A 22,388-nucleotide genomic window follows, 5' to 3' on the forward strand; every position below is an offset into this window, starting at 1 on the left:
ATGTTATACAATTTCATGTTTCCTTTGAATAAACTCGTAATTCAGGGTTTCAGGAAATTTTCCAGAAATTGCCTGGCGGGCCTTCAAAGCCGTCAGGCGATGCATGTGTTTTGCTGTGTGTTTTTGGGTTTCCTTGAGGAAGCGTCTGGCGGCATGCTTTTTGCCACCAGGCGATGCAAATTTTCTCACCCAGATTGTTGGGTTTCGTATGAACTACCTGCTGGTGATGTGTACCCGCCAGGCGACACGGGCCAATTTTGGCTCGATTTTGATGTTTTCTAAGTTCTGGATAAATATTGATTGGTGAGAAGGGTGTTTAATCATAGATTGATTAAAAGAAGAGGATCAAAATGTGAAATTATAGTGTGGCGAGGGAGAATTACAATGATAATGGTTATATATGAAAATTAGGGTTGACAGATTGGGGTTTTGTGATAATTGAGTGTAATTGTACCACTGTTATCATTATTCATGTGCGAGACGAGGAGGATAGGCAGAGGATTGTATTGGGAAGACTTGGAAGGGCTTTGCAGGTGCTCGAGATTCTAGAATTTTTCCAGAATGGCATGTATCGCTTGGCGGCATGAGGCTTGCCACCAGGCGCCAGCGTAATAAAATGTAACCTTGCGTGGTTGTGAGTGATTTTAAGGGTCTAGGGGTTTTCTGTGAGAAATTGTGTAGGATGATGAAGCATGGGGTCCCTGGTTCAAGAGTGAGTGAATTGAAACCACATAATTTATAGGTAAATTAGGTTGGATTGAGTATATGGAAATAATGAAAAAAAATAAGATGTGTGAAATGTTGCGGTGAAGGTTGAATTATCAGTTGTGATCCCTAAATTGGTTGTACTGGAATATAGGAATCTGATGTACCTTGTTGGACACTTTAGACAATGCATGAGGTTATTCGTGATAGAAGTATAGATGGTTGAGGCTACAAGTGCATTAGGTAAAATCCATCATGGGAAATATTGAGTGGGTGGACCTAAGGTGACATAAATACTCAGTTATAAGTTAATCATATGAGAAGTGATGTATACACTTAGTAAAGTTCACCGTAGAAGTTGGTACCCAGATTAAAGAGTGAAATCTGAATTGTGTGATTAAAAACCAGAAAAAAGTGAGTTATGGTGTGTCGCCTGGCGGTGAGGTATGAACCGCCAGGCGATAGCAAAGGAAACAGAGGCTACTGGAAAGTGAGGCGCCTGGCGGTGAGGCTCATTCCGCCAGGCGATGTTTGTAAAGGCAGTGGGATCCTGAAGCGAGTGGCGCTTGGCGGTGAGAGAGGTCCTGCCAGGCGATGGCTGCAACGTCAGTGGGTATCAAGGCGCTTGGCGCCTAACGGCACGCGTCCTGCACCAAGCGATATGGAAGCGGTAGCGCCTGCCGCCTCATGAGCAGCGTCAGGCGATTTGGTTGCAGCAGAAGTGTGTTTTTGCTGGCATTGTGTGCGTGGTATACAAAGCTTCTATGATACGTTAAAGTTCGGCTTGTTAGTGTTCCTTGAGTTGTGGTTCGGAACGTATCCCTTGAGTTGTGGCTCGGGATAGGGGTTAAGCACGTGGCATTCCTTGAGTTGTAGCTTGGAATGGCATCCCTCGAGTTGTGGCTCAGGATGGCGGATGAACACGAGGAACCCTTGAGTTGTGGCTCGGGTTGGCAAGTGTTGCCGATGTGAGTGTGCGGGTTATGACTCGTACGACGGGTCCAGATAGATTGCCCTCCTTAGTATAAAACCAACGATTTTGGTAGTCTTGGGGCGTTACAAACTATGTTCATGTCGGGAACTCCACCTGGCGTTACAGTGTGTGATCCGTAGCATGGTTTCCCGCACGTGCTCTATTGGTTGTGGCCGATAAGTGTGGCAGCAAGATATCTTGAGGTACTCACTATAAGACGTAGAACACGGTTAACATGGTTGTGGCCATGTGGTATGAAATCAAAAGATGGAATTCCTTTGGTGTGATTGTTTTGTATATATAAATGTGTTGTATATCTATTTATTCCATTAGCTCACCTTATCTGTTTGTGTTTGGCAATGATCGTGTACACGGTACACGGGAGTAGATGGTGTTGCAGATGGATCTGTTGAGACATAGCGCCGGAGCGGGGCTAGTATGGGGAGAAGATTTTTCCAGAGTCTTTACTGTTTTGTATTTTAAGGATTTTTTAAACTTCTGGATTAATCTAGTGTGGTTTTCTTATCTATTTGATTTTATGAATTGTGAATTGAGACAAATATTGTAATAAGTTTTAAATTTCTCGCATTTTCGGGAAATGATATTTCATTAAATGCAGTTTAATTATATTTCACTTTTTATTTATTTAAATCTGTAATATCCGGTCGGGATTATACACTAGCCCCTAATTCCTTAGAAGCAAGTGCTAAGTCAAATATGCCAAAACATTACTATTTTAACACATGACTTGCATTAAGATTTGATGTATAGAATGACCTAGAGATTACGTTTATTCCTAGAACCCAAACTCATGGTTGTTCTATCCAAGGTTATGCCAAAACACTAGAGATTTCCACCATGCACATTAATAATTGAGATAGAACATATGAACAAAAATAGAGATTACATTGCATAGGAAAATTACAGAAAGTATAAGTTCATTACATTCAATCCTGGTGAAGTCTTTCCTAAATTCTTTCATAACTCTAGTGTTTATTAATTTTGCATGTTTATCTTAAATTAAATCAATCTTTAATGTTCACATCATTGCTAAAATTAGTAAATAATTACAATTAGACAAACGAACACAAATCCCTTGAGAAAACGATACTTGGACTTCTATTTTATTACTTGTAACGAATTGCTACACTTGCCAAAGAATTAACAGTTGTATATTGGGTTTAGCGGCCATTTGGGTTAGCAACTCTTTGGGTTGGTGGCCATTTTAAGTTACTAGTCTTGTGGAATAATAACCCATCCAACCTCACTATAGTACAATGATAAAAGTAGACAATACTTATCATTAATGTACTATAAAATCATAGAATTTTAAAATAATAGTTACATATAGCAACATCTCAACATTAAATTAATATAGTGACAATTCAACAATGTGACTTGACAAAATAATAACAACATCAACTACTTAATAGTCATTTTTAGTTAACAGAAAACTTTAATAGTAGGAACTTAATAGAAAAAAAATAATTATTTTGAATGCTCAAAAAGACTATAAAAGTTGAGTAGGGATTCAATTAAATTAAAAATTCCCAAATTTATTATGAAACATAATTAAGCCTTTTATAATAGGGTTAAGTATGTTTTTAGTCCCCGAACTTTGACTCAAAATTAGAATTTGTCCCTGTCTGAAACTTCGATACATTTTGGTCCCTAAACTGTAGAAATGAATGAATATAGTTCTTTTAACCCAATTATGTTAACTTTTTTTAACGTGTCGAACATTTTTCATATTAGTATTGGAGCTTTTTACACTGTTTGACACATTCTTGATTCAATATCTACTGAGAAATATGTTCGACACTTCATAAAAGGTTAACGTAATTAAGTTAAAAATACTATATTCATTCATTTTTAAAGTTTAAGAATCAAAATATATTAAAGTTTCGAATAAGAACGAATTTCAATTTTGGGTTAAAGTTCATATATTAGAAACATGCTTAACCCTTTATAATATTTGATGGATAAGGACTTCAAATACCAATATTCTATCAAAATTCCGATGCTGAACCTAGAAGGAAACGATTCTAGTTTTCTGAACGTGATAAATTTACATTAACGCTACATGTTTTGCACTATATTACATATCACTTTAAACACAGTTGAGTTCGTAGTAAATCATAAAATTAGATTTACCGTCTCCCATCTTTTGTGTCTCCAACATGTGATGAACTACTACTCATTATCATCCAGTTCTGGCATTAGGGTATCCATATATGGTCGAAGATGTGGGGACTCGTGAGTGCAAAGCACAGCGACTCTTCTCAGCTTGGTGGCCTCTGATTCTGAGAACATTCCTTCAAGATTCTCATCAACTATATCTTTCAAACTGCCACTTTGGCAATTGAACTGGGTGATATCACGTTTTCCAGTGAGAAGCTGGAAAACAATCACTCCAAAGGCATACACATCACTCTTTTCTGTCAAACGACCAGTTTTTGTGTACTCTGGAGGCAGATATCCCATGGCAGCGCTAGCTTTCAGGGCGGAGAAAACAACATCATCTTCAAGGAGCTTGTGCATTCCCGAATCTGCAATTAAAGCCTTATACCCAGCATCCAGAAGTACATTTTCAGCTGATATATTTTGGTGAACGATACCATGTTTGCTTCCTTTCTTCCTATGCAGATAATCGATACCTGGATAAAGATACAATCATTTCATTTTAGTTTACAGAGGAACTCATTTAACTTCATAAGATTTATTTGAATACCCAGAAGAAAAACTGACCTTTAGCAATACCACGAATGATGAACACTCTGGTCGACCAATCAAGTACCTTATCACTGTTTCTCTTAACATCAAGATACTTCAACAAACTCCCGTTAGAGATAGAGTCATAGATAAGAAAACATTCCCCGCGTCCTTTTGAACAGCAAAACCCTCTCAATCGAACTAGATTTCCATGCCTTAACGAGGTCAATATCTTCAAACCTTTCAAGAACTCACCTTCGTCAGATTTGCAACTTGTTTTGGCAATGCACTTTACAGTCACAGCAGAACCATCTCTCAAAAAGCCCCGGTACACAGCTGAAGAATCACTCTTCCCCAATAAATTTACCTCTGAGAAGATTTGAGTTGCGCGTTCTACTTCTTCAAGATTAAACATAAAGCTTTCGAGAAATTCCTGGGAATACCCACTAACACCTTTGTCTAATGGGTCCCAACTATCAGAATACTCCAAACTGATAAGAGGAAACGCACTTTTCTTACACACTTGCTTAAGCCGGGTATCAGAAGTTCCAATTTTCTGAATCTGACTACGTCGCCAGAACAGCAGAAGCAGTCCAGCAACAGTTGAAGCGAAAACGAGACTAATGACGGTAAAAACCAGACCAATTTTTGAAGATTTCGATGTCCTTTTACAATGATCACCGCGACAGCTTTCACGATGTGGTTCCATTGATGCAGGAAGATCTTTGCTAGAAATATCACCAGGTTGATATGGTTCCGGTCTAACCGGTTCTGAAGTGCTTACTTCTTTGCAGGAATGTAAATCAGCAAATCCAGTCCCACATAAACCCGGATTGTTCATGTATTGAAACCCACCTTTAAGTCTTCTCAGAGCTGCACCAAGAAGACACACAAATTAAATTAGCACATAATTAAGTGCATTTTCGGAATGTGATCTAGGATTTATCTCTACGAACCTCATTTTCAAGAAAAATACACTAAAGTTTTTGATAATTTAAATTAGTTTGCAGAAAACAGTTTCTAAAAAGTAAATTAGCACAAAAGAAGTTTTAAACTTAAATTTTACTACTAATTACTTCAATACAAAGTCAATTCTAATTTCTAAATAAAACCAATTTGTCAAAATCAATAAATATCACATATACTTACTCTTACAAATCATTTAGTAATACATTTAGCAATAGAAATCGAGAACCTAAGGTTGATGAATTTACCTGTAGGTACACGGCCAGAGAGAGAATTGTTACGAATATTCAGAGTGTGGAGTTTAGGCGCATTAGCCAATGTCACCGGAATAGGACCGAAAAAATTATTAAAGCTCAGATCCAATCGCGCCAATGTCCCCACTTCACCCAAACTCGCAGGAATAGCGCTATTCAATTGATTATATTGTAGTGCAACAACACTGAGCTTTCTCAATCTTCCCAGTTCAGTGGGTATACTCCCACTAAACTTGTTATAGCAAAGCTGCAAAACTGTAAACTCTTAACAAATTAGACTGAAAGTAGAAATACAAAGATAAACAGCGAAGTGAAGGGGAACAAAGATGAGAAATATTTTTGAAGAAACCACCTTGAAGATTTGACATATTGCCAATCTCGCGAGGGATATCACCAGAGAGGTTATTGACATTGAGATACAAATCACTTAGCTCAGTCAAAGTGGCAATTTCCTTTGGAAATATCCCATTGAGGGCATTGAAGTGAAGGAAGAGGCCCGTCAAGGACTTGAGAGCAGCCAAAGCTTCGGGTAGTCTTCCATTGAGACCCTTTCCTTGCAGTGAAATATTGGTAACGAGGCCTTGCTCATTGCAAGCCACACCCTCAAAAGAGGCACTACTGCAGGGGTCCGAATGGGGGGTCCAAGAGAGCAACACACGGTTCTCTGGGTCTAGAGAGTCTCTGATGGCCAAGAGAGTGTCAAGCTGGGTCATGGAGGTGGAATGAGATGGAGAAGAAGGCCATGCGAGGAGGAAGAGTAGCAGTTTCAGAAGGATCATGTACATGATCAGTTGCAGGGAATCTGATGTTGGATGTGGAGATATCTCAGCAGAGTCAAGGGTGTGGAAGCAGGAGAAGCAGCACGTGAAGTGAAGCAGATGAAACGGGGTCTGTTTTTAGACTGAGAACATGTCAGAAGCTGTCTGGTTTGTGGTCTGAGGGATGTTTAGTCGCAATAAAATATGAGCGAGAGCAGACAGAAAATGTGCGAAACCATGAGTCGGATTTTCTTTCGAGCAACGATAGAGATATACTTTAATTTTGTCTGTATCATATATATATATATATATATATATATATATATATATATATATATATATATGGTTGGAAATAGATTCTTACCCAAGTTCTTTTTTCCTAAGTACTAAGTTTTTCTATAGTTATTACGATTGAAAATGGATTTTTGTAGTTCTTTTTCTTAAACTCTCATAATTAAGCTTTAATTCTTTTTCGCAAATTATTAAGCTTTAATTCCTTTTTGCAAATTTTTATTATTGAGTAGGGATTGTTGTAGTAGTTTGTATTTTTTAAACTCTTATCCCTGAGCTCTAAGTTTTTTTTCGTAAATTTTTAGGATTTTCATTAGGTATTTACAATTTTATACTATTGGGATCATATTTTGTTTTGTTCGTTGCTTTTGCTGTGTGATTCACTTTTTTTTCGTATTCAATTTATTATAACAACTCGTAAAGATGTTTCTCTTATGTTTATTAGTGTGTAATTGGATGGTAAAAATAATTCATATTGGAGTTAAATTAAGAAAAACTTTTTTCGTGGAAAGTCCATGTGGAGTTATGTTTCAGGTGTTAAGGTTAAACTAATTGACACCAAAGTTGATAATTATGCTACTACTTTAGAGGCATAGGAAGTTGATAACTCTAAAATTATTACTTGGGTCAATAATTTTGTCACCCACTCGATTGGCGCTCAATTGACAAAATAAGATACTGCAAATAGAGTTGTCAAAATGGGTTGGAACCCGCGAGCCAACCCGGCTCACCACGGGTATGGGCCGGGTTGGGTTGAAAATTTTTTACAAATTTCGATACGGGTTGATTTTTGACCCGGCCCACTTAGAACCCGACTCACCTGGGTTGAACCTGTGATGAGCCGGGTTGGCTCACCAACCCGCAAATAAAGGATCACACAAGTGTTTTTTGTTAAGTTGGACTTTGCATTTGGGTAAGGTTAGGTTATTTTTTTAGCGAACACATAGATAATTTGTTTTTTTTTGTGTGATTTTGGTTTGTACTTGGACTATATTAAAGTTTATTTAGATTTTAATTAGAATTATAATTTAGTTTTGATTGAAAAAAAATAAAAAATTATATTTTTTTTAATTAAATGAGCCTGTGAGCCAACCCATGTAACTCACCAACCTGTGGTAAGCCGGATCGAGTTCGAATTTTTTTGGCTCGCTAATAAATGAGCTGGGTTAGGTTGACTCACTAAGTAATCAACCTGTAGTGGGTCGAGCTGGGTCGGGCCAGGTTACCCGTTTTGACAACTCTAACTGCAAATGAGGTATGAGATCACTTATCTTGATTGTATACATAATCTAATTTTGTCAAACAATATCAACTTGAGAAAAATATTAACGCATTGAAGCAAAACGACTTTAGAATTCAAGATTTTATTTTGCCATGACAACCATATAGGATCAACTTGCCTTGATTGAGCTTGCAAAATTGAGTGATTTTACACCATATATTACTCGTAGGGAATCACAAAGTTTAGTTCAATTACTTATGGCCTTGCGTAGTGATTTTGAAAGTTTGCTTGGTTCAATTTTTCATTGTAACCCTCTGTCTTCTGTTTGTTGATGATGTTGTTAATGAATTACTAGTAGAGGAAACTAGACTTCAGACTCATAATGATCACAAGACCAGTCCTTCTTCTACTCCATATGTTTTTGTAACTTCAAACGAAGTCTTCTACTAATGTTCAACAGAAACAACATGCTGGTAAAGTTGCTTTTGATGAGTGTTCTTACTGCAAACAAAAGAATCATTAGAAATCTCATCCGCATGCCAACATAGCATTGCAATCTCAAGTTACATCTTCACCAAATATATCTTCAAAAAAAATGCATCATTGATTCAGGTGTCATTAATCATATGTCACATCATTTGCCATCTTTTGTTTTGTTATCTCCTAACTCACACCATCTTTGTCTTTATCTGATGTTTACTACATATCGGGTCTTGCTATGAATCTTGCTTCTGTTGGGAAAATCTGTGATTTTGGATATAATGTGCATTTCTCTCCATTTGAATGTTTTGTACAGGACCGCACATCTCAGAAGGTGATTAGATAGGTCGTAGGCAAGGTGGACTTTATGTCTTGAATCAATTCAAGGAATCAATAGTTGTAACTTCTAGTGTGGATTTATCTTTGTTTCGCTTGTCTTTTTCTTCTTCAACTTTTTATTTATGGAATTCTTGTATGGGTCATGTGTCTACATCTCGTTTAAAGTTTTTAGTATCTACTGGAGTCTTGGTACTTTGGATAGTCATTACATTTTTTATTGTAGTGGTTGTAAACTGGCCATATTTTTTTATTTACCTTTTAATATAAAAAATTCTTCTTCTCTTGCTCTTTTTGATCTTATGCATTCTTTTTGATATGTCTCTTTTATTGATGTTTTTACTCGTTTCACTTGGATCTATCTCATGAAGCATCGGTTTGATTATCTCACAATTTTAAAAAATTTTAATGCTCTTTTAAAGACTCAACACTTTACTACCATAGAAACATTTCGTTATGACTTGGCTGGTGAGTACACTTCTAATGATTTTACCACTTTACTTGCCTCTAATGGAATTATACATCAGACCACTTGCACTAACACTCCTAAAAAAATGGCAATGCTGAAAGAAAACATCGTCATCTTGTTGAGACTACAAGATCATTCTTGTTATTTGTTGATGTACCAAGTGCCTTTTGGGGGGGAGCTATTCTTATAACAACTTATTTTGTGAATTCGATCCTGACTTCACATAATTCTGGTTTGTCTCCATTTGAAAAATTGTATGGTCATGCACCTAATTACTCTATTTTACTTGTTTTTTTATTCCCCTACTGCGTCTGCTCAATCATCTTTTAAGGTTGTGGTTCCTTTGCCAATTATTCGACCCAATCGTAATCGTAAGTCTACTCAACTACCAGATTTTGTTTATTCCTCTTATTATGGTTCATTTGCTCCTTTTATTGCTTCTATTCATCGTCTTCATGAGCCTTCATCCTATAGAGAGGTTGTTTGTGATCCACTTTGACAGAATGTTATGGCTGAGGAACTTACTTCTTTACATTAGACTCATACATGGGACCTAGTTCCATTACCACCAGGAAAACATCTTATTTGATCTCGTTGGGTATATAAAATCAAAACAAAATCAAATGGTTCAGTTGAAAGGTATAAAGCTAGACTTGTTACAAAAGGATATACCCAAGAGTATGGCATAGATTATAAGGAGACATTTGCTCATGTGGCAAAGATGACTAATGTTATACCTTGATTGTTGTCGCGTCTATTTTTCAATGGAAGATTTTTCAAATGGATGTGGAGAATGCCTTTTTAAATGGGATCTACATGAGGAAATTTACATGATTCCACCACCAGGTGTCTCTCATAAATCTAGTGAAGTTTTCAAACTTCAAAAAGCCACTATTTGTCTTAAACAAACACCTCGTGCTTGGTTTCATAAGTTTTCTACGGTATATGTCTCTCTTGGTTTTGTTTCTAGTAATCATAACTTTGCATTATTTGTCAAGAAAATCAATGCAGGATGTATTTTGCTATTCTTGTATGTTGATGATATGATTATTACTGGTGATAATTTTGATAGAATTACATCTTTGAAAACTACATTATCTCATCATTTTTCTATGAAAGGTTTGGGTGTATTGTGTTACTTTTTGGGTATTGAGGTTGCTTCTTCTCCCGAAGGTTATCTTCTATCATAGTATATTAGGGTTAAATATGTTTTTGGTACCTTAACTTTCCGTGAATTTTGAAATTAGTCCATTTTGAAACTTTAGACCAATTTAGTCCGTCATCTTTCGAAATATGTGGATTTAGTCATTTTAATCAAATTTTGTTAGGTTTATTTAATATTTCGTACGCATTTCAGGATTGTATTTTAGTTGTTTATACTATTTGACACATTTTTTGCTTTAATGTTAAGTCAAATACTATTATGAAACGTGCTTGAAATGTCAAATAAATTTAACAAAATTTGATTAAAAGGACTAAATCCACGTATTTCGAAAGATGAAGGACTAAATTGGTCCAAAGTTTCGAAATGGGCTAATTCCAATATTCACTGAAAGTTAAGGGACCAAAAACATATTTAACCCTAGTATATTGCTTACCTATTTAAGCGTGTTCGGCTTATTAACAATAAGATTGTTTATACACCTCTTGAGATAAGTGTACAATATTCCCTATCTGATTGTGTTCCTTTGACCGATTATACTTTATAGCGCACTATTGTTGGGAGTTTTATTTATCTTACTATGTCTCGTCAAGACATTGTACATGCGATTCATGTTGTTAGTCAGTTTGTTTCAGCTCCCACAACAATTCATTGGGGTACTGTTCTTCGCATTCTCAAGTGTCTTTGGGGCACTCAGTTGTAGTCTCTGTTGTTTTCTTCTACATCATCTATAGACTTGTGTGCCTATTGTGATGCAGATTGGAATGGTGATCCTAATGATTGAAAATTCATTATTGGGTGGTGTATTTTTCTTGGTGATTCACTTATATCATGGAAGAGTAAGAAACAAGATGTTATATCTCGATCTTCCATAGAAGTTGAGTATCGTGTCATGGCTTTGACTACCTGTGAGGTTATTTGGTTGCATTGGTTACTTGCAGATATGGTTGTCTATTTGAAAGATCTTACGCCTCTACATTGTGACAATAAAAGTGTTATTTATATTGCTCACAACTTTGTTTTTCATGAGCGAACCAAGCATATTGAAACAGATTGTCATTTTACTCGTCGTCATCTTCAACTTGGCATTTTATCTTTACCATTGGTTCCTTCGGCTCTACAAATTGTAGATATATTAACTAAGTCACACTCCGTTTAATGCTTTCGTTTTTTATTTGAAAAACTTTCAATGCATTTAGACGTAGCATTGTCAGTTTGAAGGGGTGTTAACATAAACCCATGTTTTAGGCCCATTTAATTTCGGTTCTTAGGATTAGCTTTGTGTGTATATATATCACACCTCTTGTAACATTTTATACACACTCAATAATACATTGTCTCCTTCTTCATATTATTCTTTGTTTTCTACAATCACAAGATTAGTATTAAAACACAAAAATAAAGTTTGAAACATGATACATTATAATGATAAATTATAATATGTACAGTCTTCCATAATAATTTTTGGTTATAAAGGTATTTCAAAAATAAAATTTTCAAATTCATTACAAAAGGATTATAAAAATACAAAGTATATTTTTACGTATCTAAACTTTAAACAAAGAATTGTTTCTACTTACTTAGTCTCAATGCTTTAGGTATGAATTACCATAATCATAAAATATAAGGTAAGCTAGAATAAATTATAAATGTGCTAAAATTTTGTATGTATAAATTAATATAATCATTACATCCACATAAAAATGTTGTCAAATAAAGCATTATAATTCCCTTGTCCTAAACTATCAAATACACATAACCCTAATGACAAGATACTAACAAAAGATACAAGACTCTCAATTCTGAAAATTTGGTGTATTGAACACATTCAAAAACTTTACATATGTCATCAGTTGACCCTTGTTAACAAATATAAGTTATAGCTATGTATGGGTTCTCCCTCCCCTTACCTAGATGTCAAGATTTCCTTCAACTCTCACAACTAGGTATTTTTATCTATGTGAGTTCAATACTAGGAGAGTTAGGATCAGTTACCTTATAAAATCTCAATTTAATACATTTACTGTATCACACCTAGTCGATCCCGACTAGCACATCAACACATATCATCCTTCACCGACACATCGTATCGACAAAGGCTGGGGGACTAGTGTACTGGACCTGGTCAACTTAACCATATAAATGACAACCCTTACGTATATGCTGGAAACAACCCAAGTACACGACTTGGGCCGGCATAGACTTAAACTCGTAACTGAACGAAGTCTAAACTGACAACAGAACGGCCAACCTAGGACAGTGCACGGGCAAGGACGACATCCGTCAAGTTGAGAAGTAACCGGATCAGACCGCTCCTAAAGACTTAGCAAAATGAAATCCCTCCTGCCATCCAATGAGCCCACGATAGTCGAACTAAGGGCCTGGGCCAAGGCCCAGGCCCACTTACAACCCAAACTAAGGCCCAAACCAGGGCCCGGCACATGCCATAACCAAACATAATTAATACTCTATAAATACACGTGGACCCCATTAATTAAAGGTACGCATTCATTACTCCATTAATCACTGATTTGACCTTCTGAGAGCTTTGACTTACTTGACCTTCGGAGTCCCTTCTGCAGGTAACCCCTCCTGGGTCCAAGCCGACATGTGCCAACCGGGAAGAGGCCAACTGAGGAGATAACGGACTACATGGGTAAGGTGACGCTGGTGCCTAACTTATCTTGTTTGTTCTCTGCAGGAACACTTACTAACCTCTTCGCACACTAAGATTCACTCCTTATGAATCCCTACACTATTATCATATGCATTCCTATCACTTTCAATACATCACAAACATTCATTAACATATATGAAACAAACATAAAGCTATTTAATGCCAATCAAGCAATTAGAGTCTAAAAGGTTTTGCCATGTGCCTTAATACTTCCATTCAACGCAACTCACATGCCCAACACCCTTCCATAATTTTTATATAACTGTCTTGTGTGGCTTCTATTGCACTAGTGATTCAAACAACACATAAAGCTTGTGGCTTCACATTCAAATAATCCACTCCAAGGTACTATAAAAAAAACTTAATATCATTCCTTACCTATTAAATCTTGTTTGCTCAAGTATTAGCTCACAACTTCACTATTATTATATGAAAGCTAAACATATATAGAAGAAAAAAAACTTTAGTCAATGATCTGAACATACCCTTATATCTTAGACTAAACAATATTTATCTTGTCCTATAAGGACCATATTAAGACACTTTGTAATATCCGCAAAATTTAATTAATTAAATAAATAAATAATTAATAAATGTGGGTAGGTAGTGCATTTATGACATTAAATTTTGTTGTATATGACGTGGAAAAGTACTAGCTCAAGTGGTTGAGAGTACTTTTATTGTGTGACAGGACTTGGGTTCAAGTCCTATGAATGCCAATTGTGTGTTATTTAGTTATTATTGCTTTAATAATATGTTGGGCCACATTTCGTATGATATAATACTTGAATTGTATGTGTTAGCAAGAAACATGAGTTGGCCTGATGGTTTAGTATTGATTTGGCTTTGGAATGGTGTGGGTTTGAACCTTGGTGGACCCAAATTTAACTTTCTTTTTGCTAAAAAGTTAGTGTGGCTTGAATATGAAAGGGGTAGAGACAACCCTAGGCACAGCCAAGGGGCTGAAATGGGGAGAAGCTAAGATAGGGCATTGGTGTTCCGGGAAAGGTTCCCAAATTCAAGTCTTAAAGCAAGGAAATTCTAGGTTAGGGGAGCTGAACCCGTATTGTTAAGTTTGGTGTGATCGTATGAGATTGATGACCTATTGCCATAGAATTCGAGTTGATCATAGGGTGAATTCGGGGTGGGGTGATTGGGTACTATTTTATTAAAAATTGCATCTAATTTGATGATTATGTTGGCTATTCTGTGTTGCGTATACTGTTATGGTGCGAAATTGGGATTGGGAGTCTCTATTGCGTTTATATTATGCTGTTCTGTGCGTGCAATGTTGTCAAATTGAATTGGTATGTTTTGGGAGCGTATTGGGTTTCTGGTGCAGTGCTTGTGTGCGTGGAACAGTGCCAGAACCTGCAATTCTCGCTCAGGCGAGCCAGGCTTGCCTAGGCGAGATATGCAAGGACTTGTATTCTTACCATACTCAAGGTTATCGCCCAGGCGGAGGATTTCGGGTTTGGGCGAGAGGTCGTCTTGCTTAGGCGAGTGAGTCTCGCCTAAGCGAGAATTCGAGAGAGTTGGCAATTCGGTTTGACATCCCGCTCAGGCGGGAATTCCAATCTTTTGAGCGAAAGAATGTCTCGCTCAGGCGAGAGCCTCTCGCCTAGCGAGAACGCGAAGAATGTTCTGTTGTAGGTTTGACTCGTAGCTCAGGCGAGAGTTTTGATGTTTTGGGCGAAACGTGAACTCGCCCAAGCGAGTGTAACTCGCCTAAGCGAGAGTTCGAGGTTAAGCGAGAGTTCGAGGTTGGTTCTGTGTGTGGTGCTCTCTTGAGCAAGGTAATCTAACTTAAGCGAGATGGACTGGGGTGCTTAGGTAAAGGCTTGAACATTAACAAAGAATGGTAGTATTATGTGTTTAAAGGCATATGATTATGAAGTATTAAACTGATTGTCGGTGGATTTGGGAATGTATGAACTATCATGCTTCTAGGGTATCTTAATGCTGGGCTTGCTGGTGTTCCATGGGTTGTGGCCCGGAACGTATCCTTAGGTTGTGGCTCAGGATAGGGTATAAGCACGTGGCATTCTATGGGTTATGGCCCGGAATGACTTCCCTTGAGTTGTGGCTCGGGATAGCGGATGAACACGAGGAACCTTTGAGTTGTGGCTCGGGTTGGCGAGTGTGCCAGTGTGAGTGTGCTGGTTGTGGCCAGTACGGATGGGTCTGGATGGATTGCCCTCCTCAGTGATTCACTGACGAGTTTCGTAGTCCTAGGACGTTACGAACTATGTTCTTATTTGGGAACTCCACCTGGCGTTACGATGTGTGATCCGTGGCATGGTCTTCGCACATGCTCTATCGCTTGTGGCCGATAGGTGTGGCAGCAAGACGCCTTGAGTTATTTAATAGAAGATGTAGAACACTGCCAACATGGTTGTGGCCATGTGGAAGGAAGGTAACGAGTCTTCCGCGAGGTGCATCGATATGCATGGTTGTGGCCATGTGTAGAAAAGGGGAAAGTTCTTTGGGAAAATGAAATGATATCTTATATGGTTGTGGCCATGCGGGATAAGAGAAGAGTTGGTATTATTGGTGTATTTATTTGTTGATACATATATATATATATATATATATATATATATATATATATATATATGTTTGATGTACTTTTATGTTTTATCTTTTAGCTCACCCTATCTGCTTGTGTTTGGCGATGATCGTGTACACGGTACACGTGAGCAGATGATGTTGCAGGTGGAGTTGGTGAGGCTTAGTCGCTGAGTGGGGGAAAAGCCTGGGAGTTTTATATTATTTGACTTTGATATATTTTGTAAACTCTGATGAGAGGCTTTTTAATTATATACAGTTTTTATGGTTTATGAACTTTGGTTATATTTGGAATTAATAAAAAGATTTAAATTTCTCGTATTTTTGGGAAATGAGGTATTATTAAATGTAATGTAATGTAATTATTTTATTTTATTTTATTAATTTCGTAATATCCTGACGGGATGTTACACACTTACTCTCCATGCACAAAACTTTACAAAGAAAATGGACAAATGAAAACTTACTCTAAAACATTTTTTGATACGATAAACTTGCTTTACTCTCTACCAAACTCCCAAAGTAAATATGATTTATGAAATGATGAACAAATCCATAACGGTGTGTTTGCATGAGGCAATTCAAGAGGGTGATTCATTTCTTTTGAGAATTTGAAATTCTTTGTAATGAAATGCTTTGTTTGGATAGAGAAATTAAAAAACATTTAAAATGCATGTATTTTTTTGAAGTATTTCAATTAGCTAAATTCGAATGAATTCAAATACCCTCAAAAAAAAGTAAAATTTGAAATTCTTCTTACTCAACCTCACACTCTAGACTCAACCCCAAACAAACTTGACAAACCCGACAACCATGACACGCTAGGTTGGCCAGACACTCTAGACTGATCAGACCGACTTGACAACACAAACAGATCGAGTAGGCCCGATGACCCAGACAGATCAAAATGACCTGATGACACAAACGGGTCGGGCGGGCTTGATAACTCAAATAGGTCAGCAAGTTCAATAGCAAGATGGACGAGCCTAGCGACCCACACGAGTTAGGCGGGCCAAATGACTTAGAGGTGTCAGGCAAGCTTAACGACCCAAACGTGTCGGGTAGGCCTAACGACTCGATCGACCTGTTGACTCGACAAGCCTTACCGACCTAATGACCTAGTCGGGTCTGACTGATCCGACAACCTAGACAGGTCTAACCTATCCAACGACCCAGGCGATACCGACCAGTCGGACGACCTTGCCAGGTCGGGCCGACCTAACGACATAGACTTGTCGGGTATGCCTAATGACATAAACAGGTTCGACAATCCAGATGGGTTGGCGGGCCCGACAACCCAAATGGGTCGAGCGAGCCCAATGATCTAGTTGGTCCAAGTCGGTCCAACGACCTAGACGAGTTGGGTTGAGCTGGGTTGACGAACTGAACGAGATGACCGACCGTATGGGCCGTTAGGATTATCAATCTTGTTTGGATCGTCGAGTCGACCCAACCTAGCCCATCTAAGTTTCCCAACCTGACTGAGTCGTCGGGTTAGCTCGACCCATCTAGGTTGTCTCGACCCATCTGGGTTGTCGAGCCTGTTTCTAAATTTATCATGAACTCAAAATATAATTAAGCCTAAAATAAATAGTTTTAAAATGAAATTTTATCTCACAAGAAATTCAATTATTATATCCAAATTTTAATTTTTTTGTCCAAACAAGTTATTTAGAAAATGAAGGAAATTTAATTGCAAGCAATTCAAATACAATGCATTTCAATTTCTCAACATTGTTAAAATGTTTCATCCAAACACAAGGTAAAGGATCTAGAGTAAAATTGGAGAAAATAAAAAATAAAGTGGTTAGAAAGATACTTCTTAACTTAAATAATAAAATTTTCACATCATTTGTTTTTTCTTCTTAACTTAGAAGGTAAAAACTATTTTTCTTCTTAAACACATCAATTTAGTCTTACAAATGTCACTACTAAAATCATTTGAAAATCCGTTGTTATAGTTATATATTCATCATGTTCTAGCGAAAAAAATGAAAATCCGGATAATATATTTGGGTGTACGGATAGAAAGGTGCAAATTTACTATGCACTAAGAAAAATAATAAATGCAAAAAAAAAATCATAAAATTCGAGACAAATTTCACATTTCTTAATATAAGAATGAGTATTTAACTAGGAGATTGATTATATTTTTAACATCATTAATTATGTCGTGAATTTTATTAATATAAACATTTTTTTAGTATACTAAGATAAATAATTTATATAATATTATTAAAATAAAACAAAATTCTTTTAGCTACACTAAATATATTTATTATATATTTTTTTACTTAAGTCTATTAACTTTCTCATAATTTAAACTATCATAACTTTTATTTTTTCTTTATATATTTTTTTATGCTCACTACAATTGAGAAAATCCTAATGAAAATGGAAAAGAAAATAAAAAGTGTTTAATATGAAAATGAGATTATTCATGTACAAGATTGATGGTGGTTTCCACGACAAACTTTAATGTGAACCTAAAGATGAGATGAATAAAAAAAAGTCACTAAAGTAATGACAGCCTAAAATCAGAAAAGCATGATGCGATTTGTGGGCCCTCAAATCAGAAAACAAGCCTTACACAGACAGGAAATTGTTCAGTTCATTCTGATTCGCTAATTATGGGTTCACGAGTTCGTTTGTGAACATTCGTGCTCCTTTCTTCTTTACATGCTTTGAAAGCGAGTCTTACCTTTTTCCACATTAAACGATAAACTTTCTAACATAATTTTAACTCAACAATTTGGTCGTTAAATGTGCCAAATTAAATCACCATGATAGAATAATAAATTGACTTTTCAACTTTCTGATTTCATATTAAATTAATTTTCAAAAACATAATTCAATGTTAACAACTCAACAGTTTTTTCGCACTTTTTATATTTCTCGAAATTAAACTCTCCCATTGTGTCCGTTATTTATTTAGAAATTTTAATCGGGTTTTATATTTTAAGTTGTTTTAATTAAGTCTTATTTTTTTAAATATGTTATAATTTTACATCCTCTATTAGTATAGTACTAACGAACGGTGTGTTACGTGTTAGGTGATTTTTTTTTAATTATTTTTATTTCTTTAAGTTTATATTTTATTTTTTTATTTTTTTTATTTAAAAAAATATCACATATCAAATTAGGATTCTATCACATGACAGAGATATTGTGATGTTACATTAATTGTAAGGCCCAATTTTTCCTGCTTTAATATTTTAAGAGTTGTCCTTAATCTAATGGGCCTAAGGGTTGGCCCAAAGAGAAAAAATCATACTTAATGTGCCCTAACCCTAATCGCTATGCTAACTTTCGTAAAACAGAACTCTCACACCCTTAGAGCTGTTGTCGTCTTCCTCTACTAGGGTTTTGGATCCCGTTCGTTCCCAAGTGCATACTACTCTCTTCTGTCCATGTAAGTTGATCTCAGCTCATGCTCTTCTTCCTTCAACTTACTCTTCGTAGTTCCAGCTAGGGTTCGTACTAATAAACTCGTTTAAATTTGTTCCGCTTCACTTTTACAACGTTGTAATCTCCTTCTAGAGTTGTGGTGTTCCGCTGTTCGGTGTCGAGATCTTATTTTGCATGTGTAGCTCACGCGAGGAAACTCGTTTTTGGGCGAGGGGTATTCTCGCCCAGGCGAGTAGCGGCTCGCTTAAGCGAGAACACGTGAGTCTCGCAGGGTTCCCTGTTGACAGTCTCGCCTAAGCGAGAACTTGTGGCTTGGGCGAGACTAGCACGAGACTTCACTACCTAATTGTTCCTTCTATTTTTTTGGGTTGTTAATTGTGTGCTTAGCTTGGTATGTTCTATCTTGAGTATGAACTGTATGAATATGCTTATGAGATTGGTTTGTATGGACTGAAATGTTGAGTCAACATGAGTTTGGCATGAACTGAGTATGAGGTAGTTGGTAATTAAAGTGGCATGGTATTGGCATAAGAGGAAGTTCCACAACTATGATTTGAGAATAATGGGTTGGTATGGATTCACTAGGAAAAATGTAAGAGGTGGATTATAAAGAGCTGGTATGTGAAATATATGTACATGCATGATAAATCTTTCTTGATTGTTTGGGTATGATTAGTCTGTGTCAGTGCGTAATTCCTTGGAATCTCTAGGTGAGATTTCAGGGTCGTGCTTCAGTGGTCGGGATGTAATTCCATGACCCCTGTTAGTGGGTGTTAATGGTGATGCCTCATCCGTATAATTTGGTAAGGATTCAAGGTAAGGTTGCATCCTGACACTCTAAGGCGTCAGTTAGTCTCACTTAGAGCGGACTGACTCTTGTGGTGAGAGTAGCAGGAGGCTTGAAACTCATTAAGAGCTAACCTTATTTGTGGGAGATTGGAAACATTGTAACAACTTGTAACACATAGCTCGGGGGTGAGCAAAGATATCCACCACAAGTGCAAGCATCCACTGAATCCGACTAGATTATACATATCCGAATGAGTCGAGTCGAGTCTTAGTGTATTAATTTGAAAGCCATAACATGCTTGAGTGTTGTATGTATATTTGACTGCGAAAGTGTATCTGATTGCATGATGAAACTATTTTGGGCTCTAGCTTACCCTATTGTTTGTTGTTGTATGTTCTGTGGTGTGGTCTTTTCTTTTGCAATGATCATCAACTTGTTGATGTGAGTAGAGGTGAGAACTCCCCGTAATCATCAAGGTGATAGAGGTTTCGCTGCATAGTCTGCTTGGACTGGATCTAAGCCTTTTTGGGCTTTCTTTTTGGGTTATGGCCTATGTACTAGTCTGCCTTTTAAATTCCTATTTGATTACTGTTGAATGCTGTAACTAGTTTAGTTTTGGCATCGTGGTGTGCCTTGGATAATTGTAAGGAGTTATGTTTAAAACTCCAGGACTGCGCTGCTATATTATCTTTGTGTGACGCTTCCTTTAATTATGTTTATTGATTAAATGGGACGTTACATTAATAGTGTCATGTGTCATTCTTGATGCGAATAATTCCAATTTCGTCCATATATTTATTTTCTGTTTCAATTTAGTTCGATTTTTTTTTGAAAGGGAACAATCTCATCCCTTCTAAATTGAGATCCAAATTAACTTTTATATAAATGTTACAATGATATTTCTATTATAATTGATATTTTTAACCAAATTTAGTTTATTTAAATTTATATTTTGCATTGAATTTAATTTAAAATTTGTTTTAAATAATTAAATATCAATAATTTCTAGACAAATGTTAGAGTTGGTTTAAAAATAATAACTTTATAAATTTAAATATAAATTTTTAAAACAGTTTTATAATAATTTAAAATAAATATATTTATTTAAAATTTTATCTAATAATTTATAAAATTTTATAAAAATGTTTTAAAATTTGACATTTGAATTTATAAAGTTATTTCTAAATTAATTTTAACATTTGCCTAGAAGTTATTGATATATAAATATTTGAAATAAAATATAAATAATGTCAATATAAAATATAAATTTAAATAAACTTAATCTTGTTAAAAATATCATTATAACATTTATATAAAAGTTAAATTTTGTTTAGTTAGGGGTGAAATTGCTTTAGTTTGAAAAAACAAAAAAAGGACTAAATAGAGAAAAATAATAAATACAGATACCAAATTAAGATTTTTCCCATCAACAATAACATACGACACTGTCACTACCTCACCACATTCTATCTATCATGAAAGAGAACTCTAATTTGACATGTAACACTTTTCTTTTTGTAATTGTAAAAAATTTAAAAAGAAAACACAATATATGTCCCACATTAATTTACGTGGTCACTATTGTACTAACATAAATGATCAAACTGCAACACATTTTCAAAATTAAAGACTCAATTAAAATAACTTAAAGTTTAATGATTTAATTGAAATTTTTTAACAAAAAAAAGAAACGATCCGAAAATTTAAACCTATATTATATTATACTGATGTAAGACCGAGGAACAAAGTAATATATTTCGGAAAAGTGAAAGTTCAACGAGGGCAAATGGATTTTCTCATTTACTTCCTCTAAAGATCTTTACAATCAAAATTCTTTACGTTTTTAGTATTATTTAAGTTTTCTTTCTCTAATTTTAAATGAAATAACTAATTAATATTTTACCAGAAAAAATGCGGTTGCATTCAAACCCTGAACAAGTAATATCTATGTTAGGAGAGCATTCATGGGTTTACTGGTTCTAGGACGTTCATTCATCAACATACTTGCTTTCAATTATTAAAATATAAATAAAAGTTAATTAAAAAAGGATCCTGTCATTAGTCAATAATGTCACACTTTAAGGCCTCCATTTTACAATTTAAAAAGATCTGCTGAGATTTATAATATTATAAGAATAGTATTATTTATTCTATTAAATAATTATTTTGATTCATATAAAGTTGTCATATGAAATCAAGTACTACGTGTTTAATGCGAAATTTCTATCCAGTTTAGTTATAATGGAAATGAGGAAAACATTAAATTCACTTATGCATAGCAGGAGTAAACGAAAACATGTAACATAATAGAAATGGTTTAGTGTAACATATTATTGTCAAAATGGATCGGAACTTGATAACCAATTTGATAAACCACAAATTCAGATTAAGTTAGATTAAATTTTTTATAAATTTTAACATGAATTAATTTTTAATCCAATTCATTAAATAATTAACTCATGATTAATCGAACTGAATTAGATTAAATTATTTATTTTGACAAATCTAGTAACATGATAGAAATGCTTTAGTAATTGTAAACAGGGATTCAAAAAAATTCGTACCCGTGGATATCCGTGAATAAAATCCACAACAGGTAGGAAATGGATATTGTAAA

At 35.6% G+C, this 22,388-nt stretch overlaps 1 protein-coding gene across 1 annotated transcript; it reads right to left on the bottom strand.

Annotated features, from left to right (window-relative positions):
- Positions 1-3,615: 3,615 nt before the first annotated feature.
- Positions 3,616-6,631, bottom strand: LOC114183221 (LRR receptor-like serine/threonine-protein kinase GSO1). The gene is made up of 4 exons (XM_028070156.1): positions 5,963-6,631; positions 5,605-5,865; positions 4,427-5,263; positions 3,616-4,335 (listed from the first exon to the last, which is right to left on the bottom strand). The coding sequence occupies exons 1-4, from the start codon at positions 6,393-6,395 to the stop codon at positions 3,872-3,874; spliced, it is 1,995 nt and encodes a 664-aa protein (XP_027925957.1). The 5' UTR covers positions 6,396-6,631; the 3' UTR covers positions 3,616-3,871.
- Positions 6,632-22,388: the final 15,757 nt, after the last annotated feature.

Source organism: Vigna unguiculata, chromosome 5 (assembly GCF_004118075.2).
Source record: "Vigna unguiculata cultivar IT97K-499-35 chromosome 5, ASM411807v1, whole genome shotgun sequence".
NCBI classification, from domain to species: domain Eukaryota; kingdom Viridiplantae; phylum Streptophyta; class Magnoliopsida; order Fabales; family Fabaceae; genus Vigna; species Vigna unguiculata.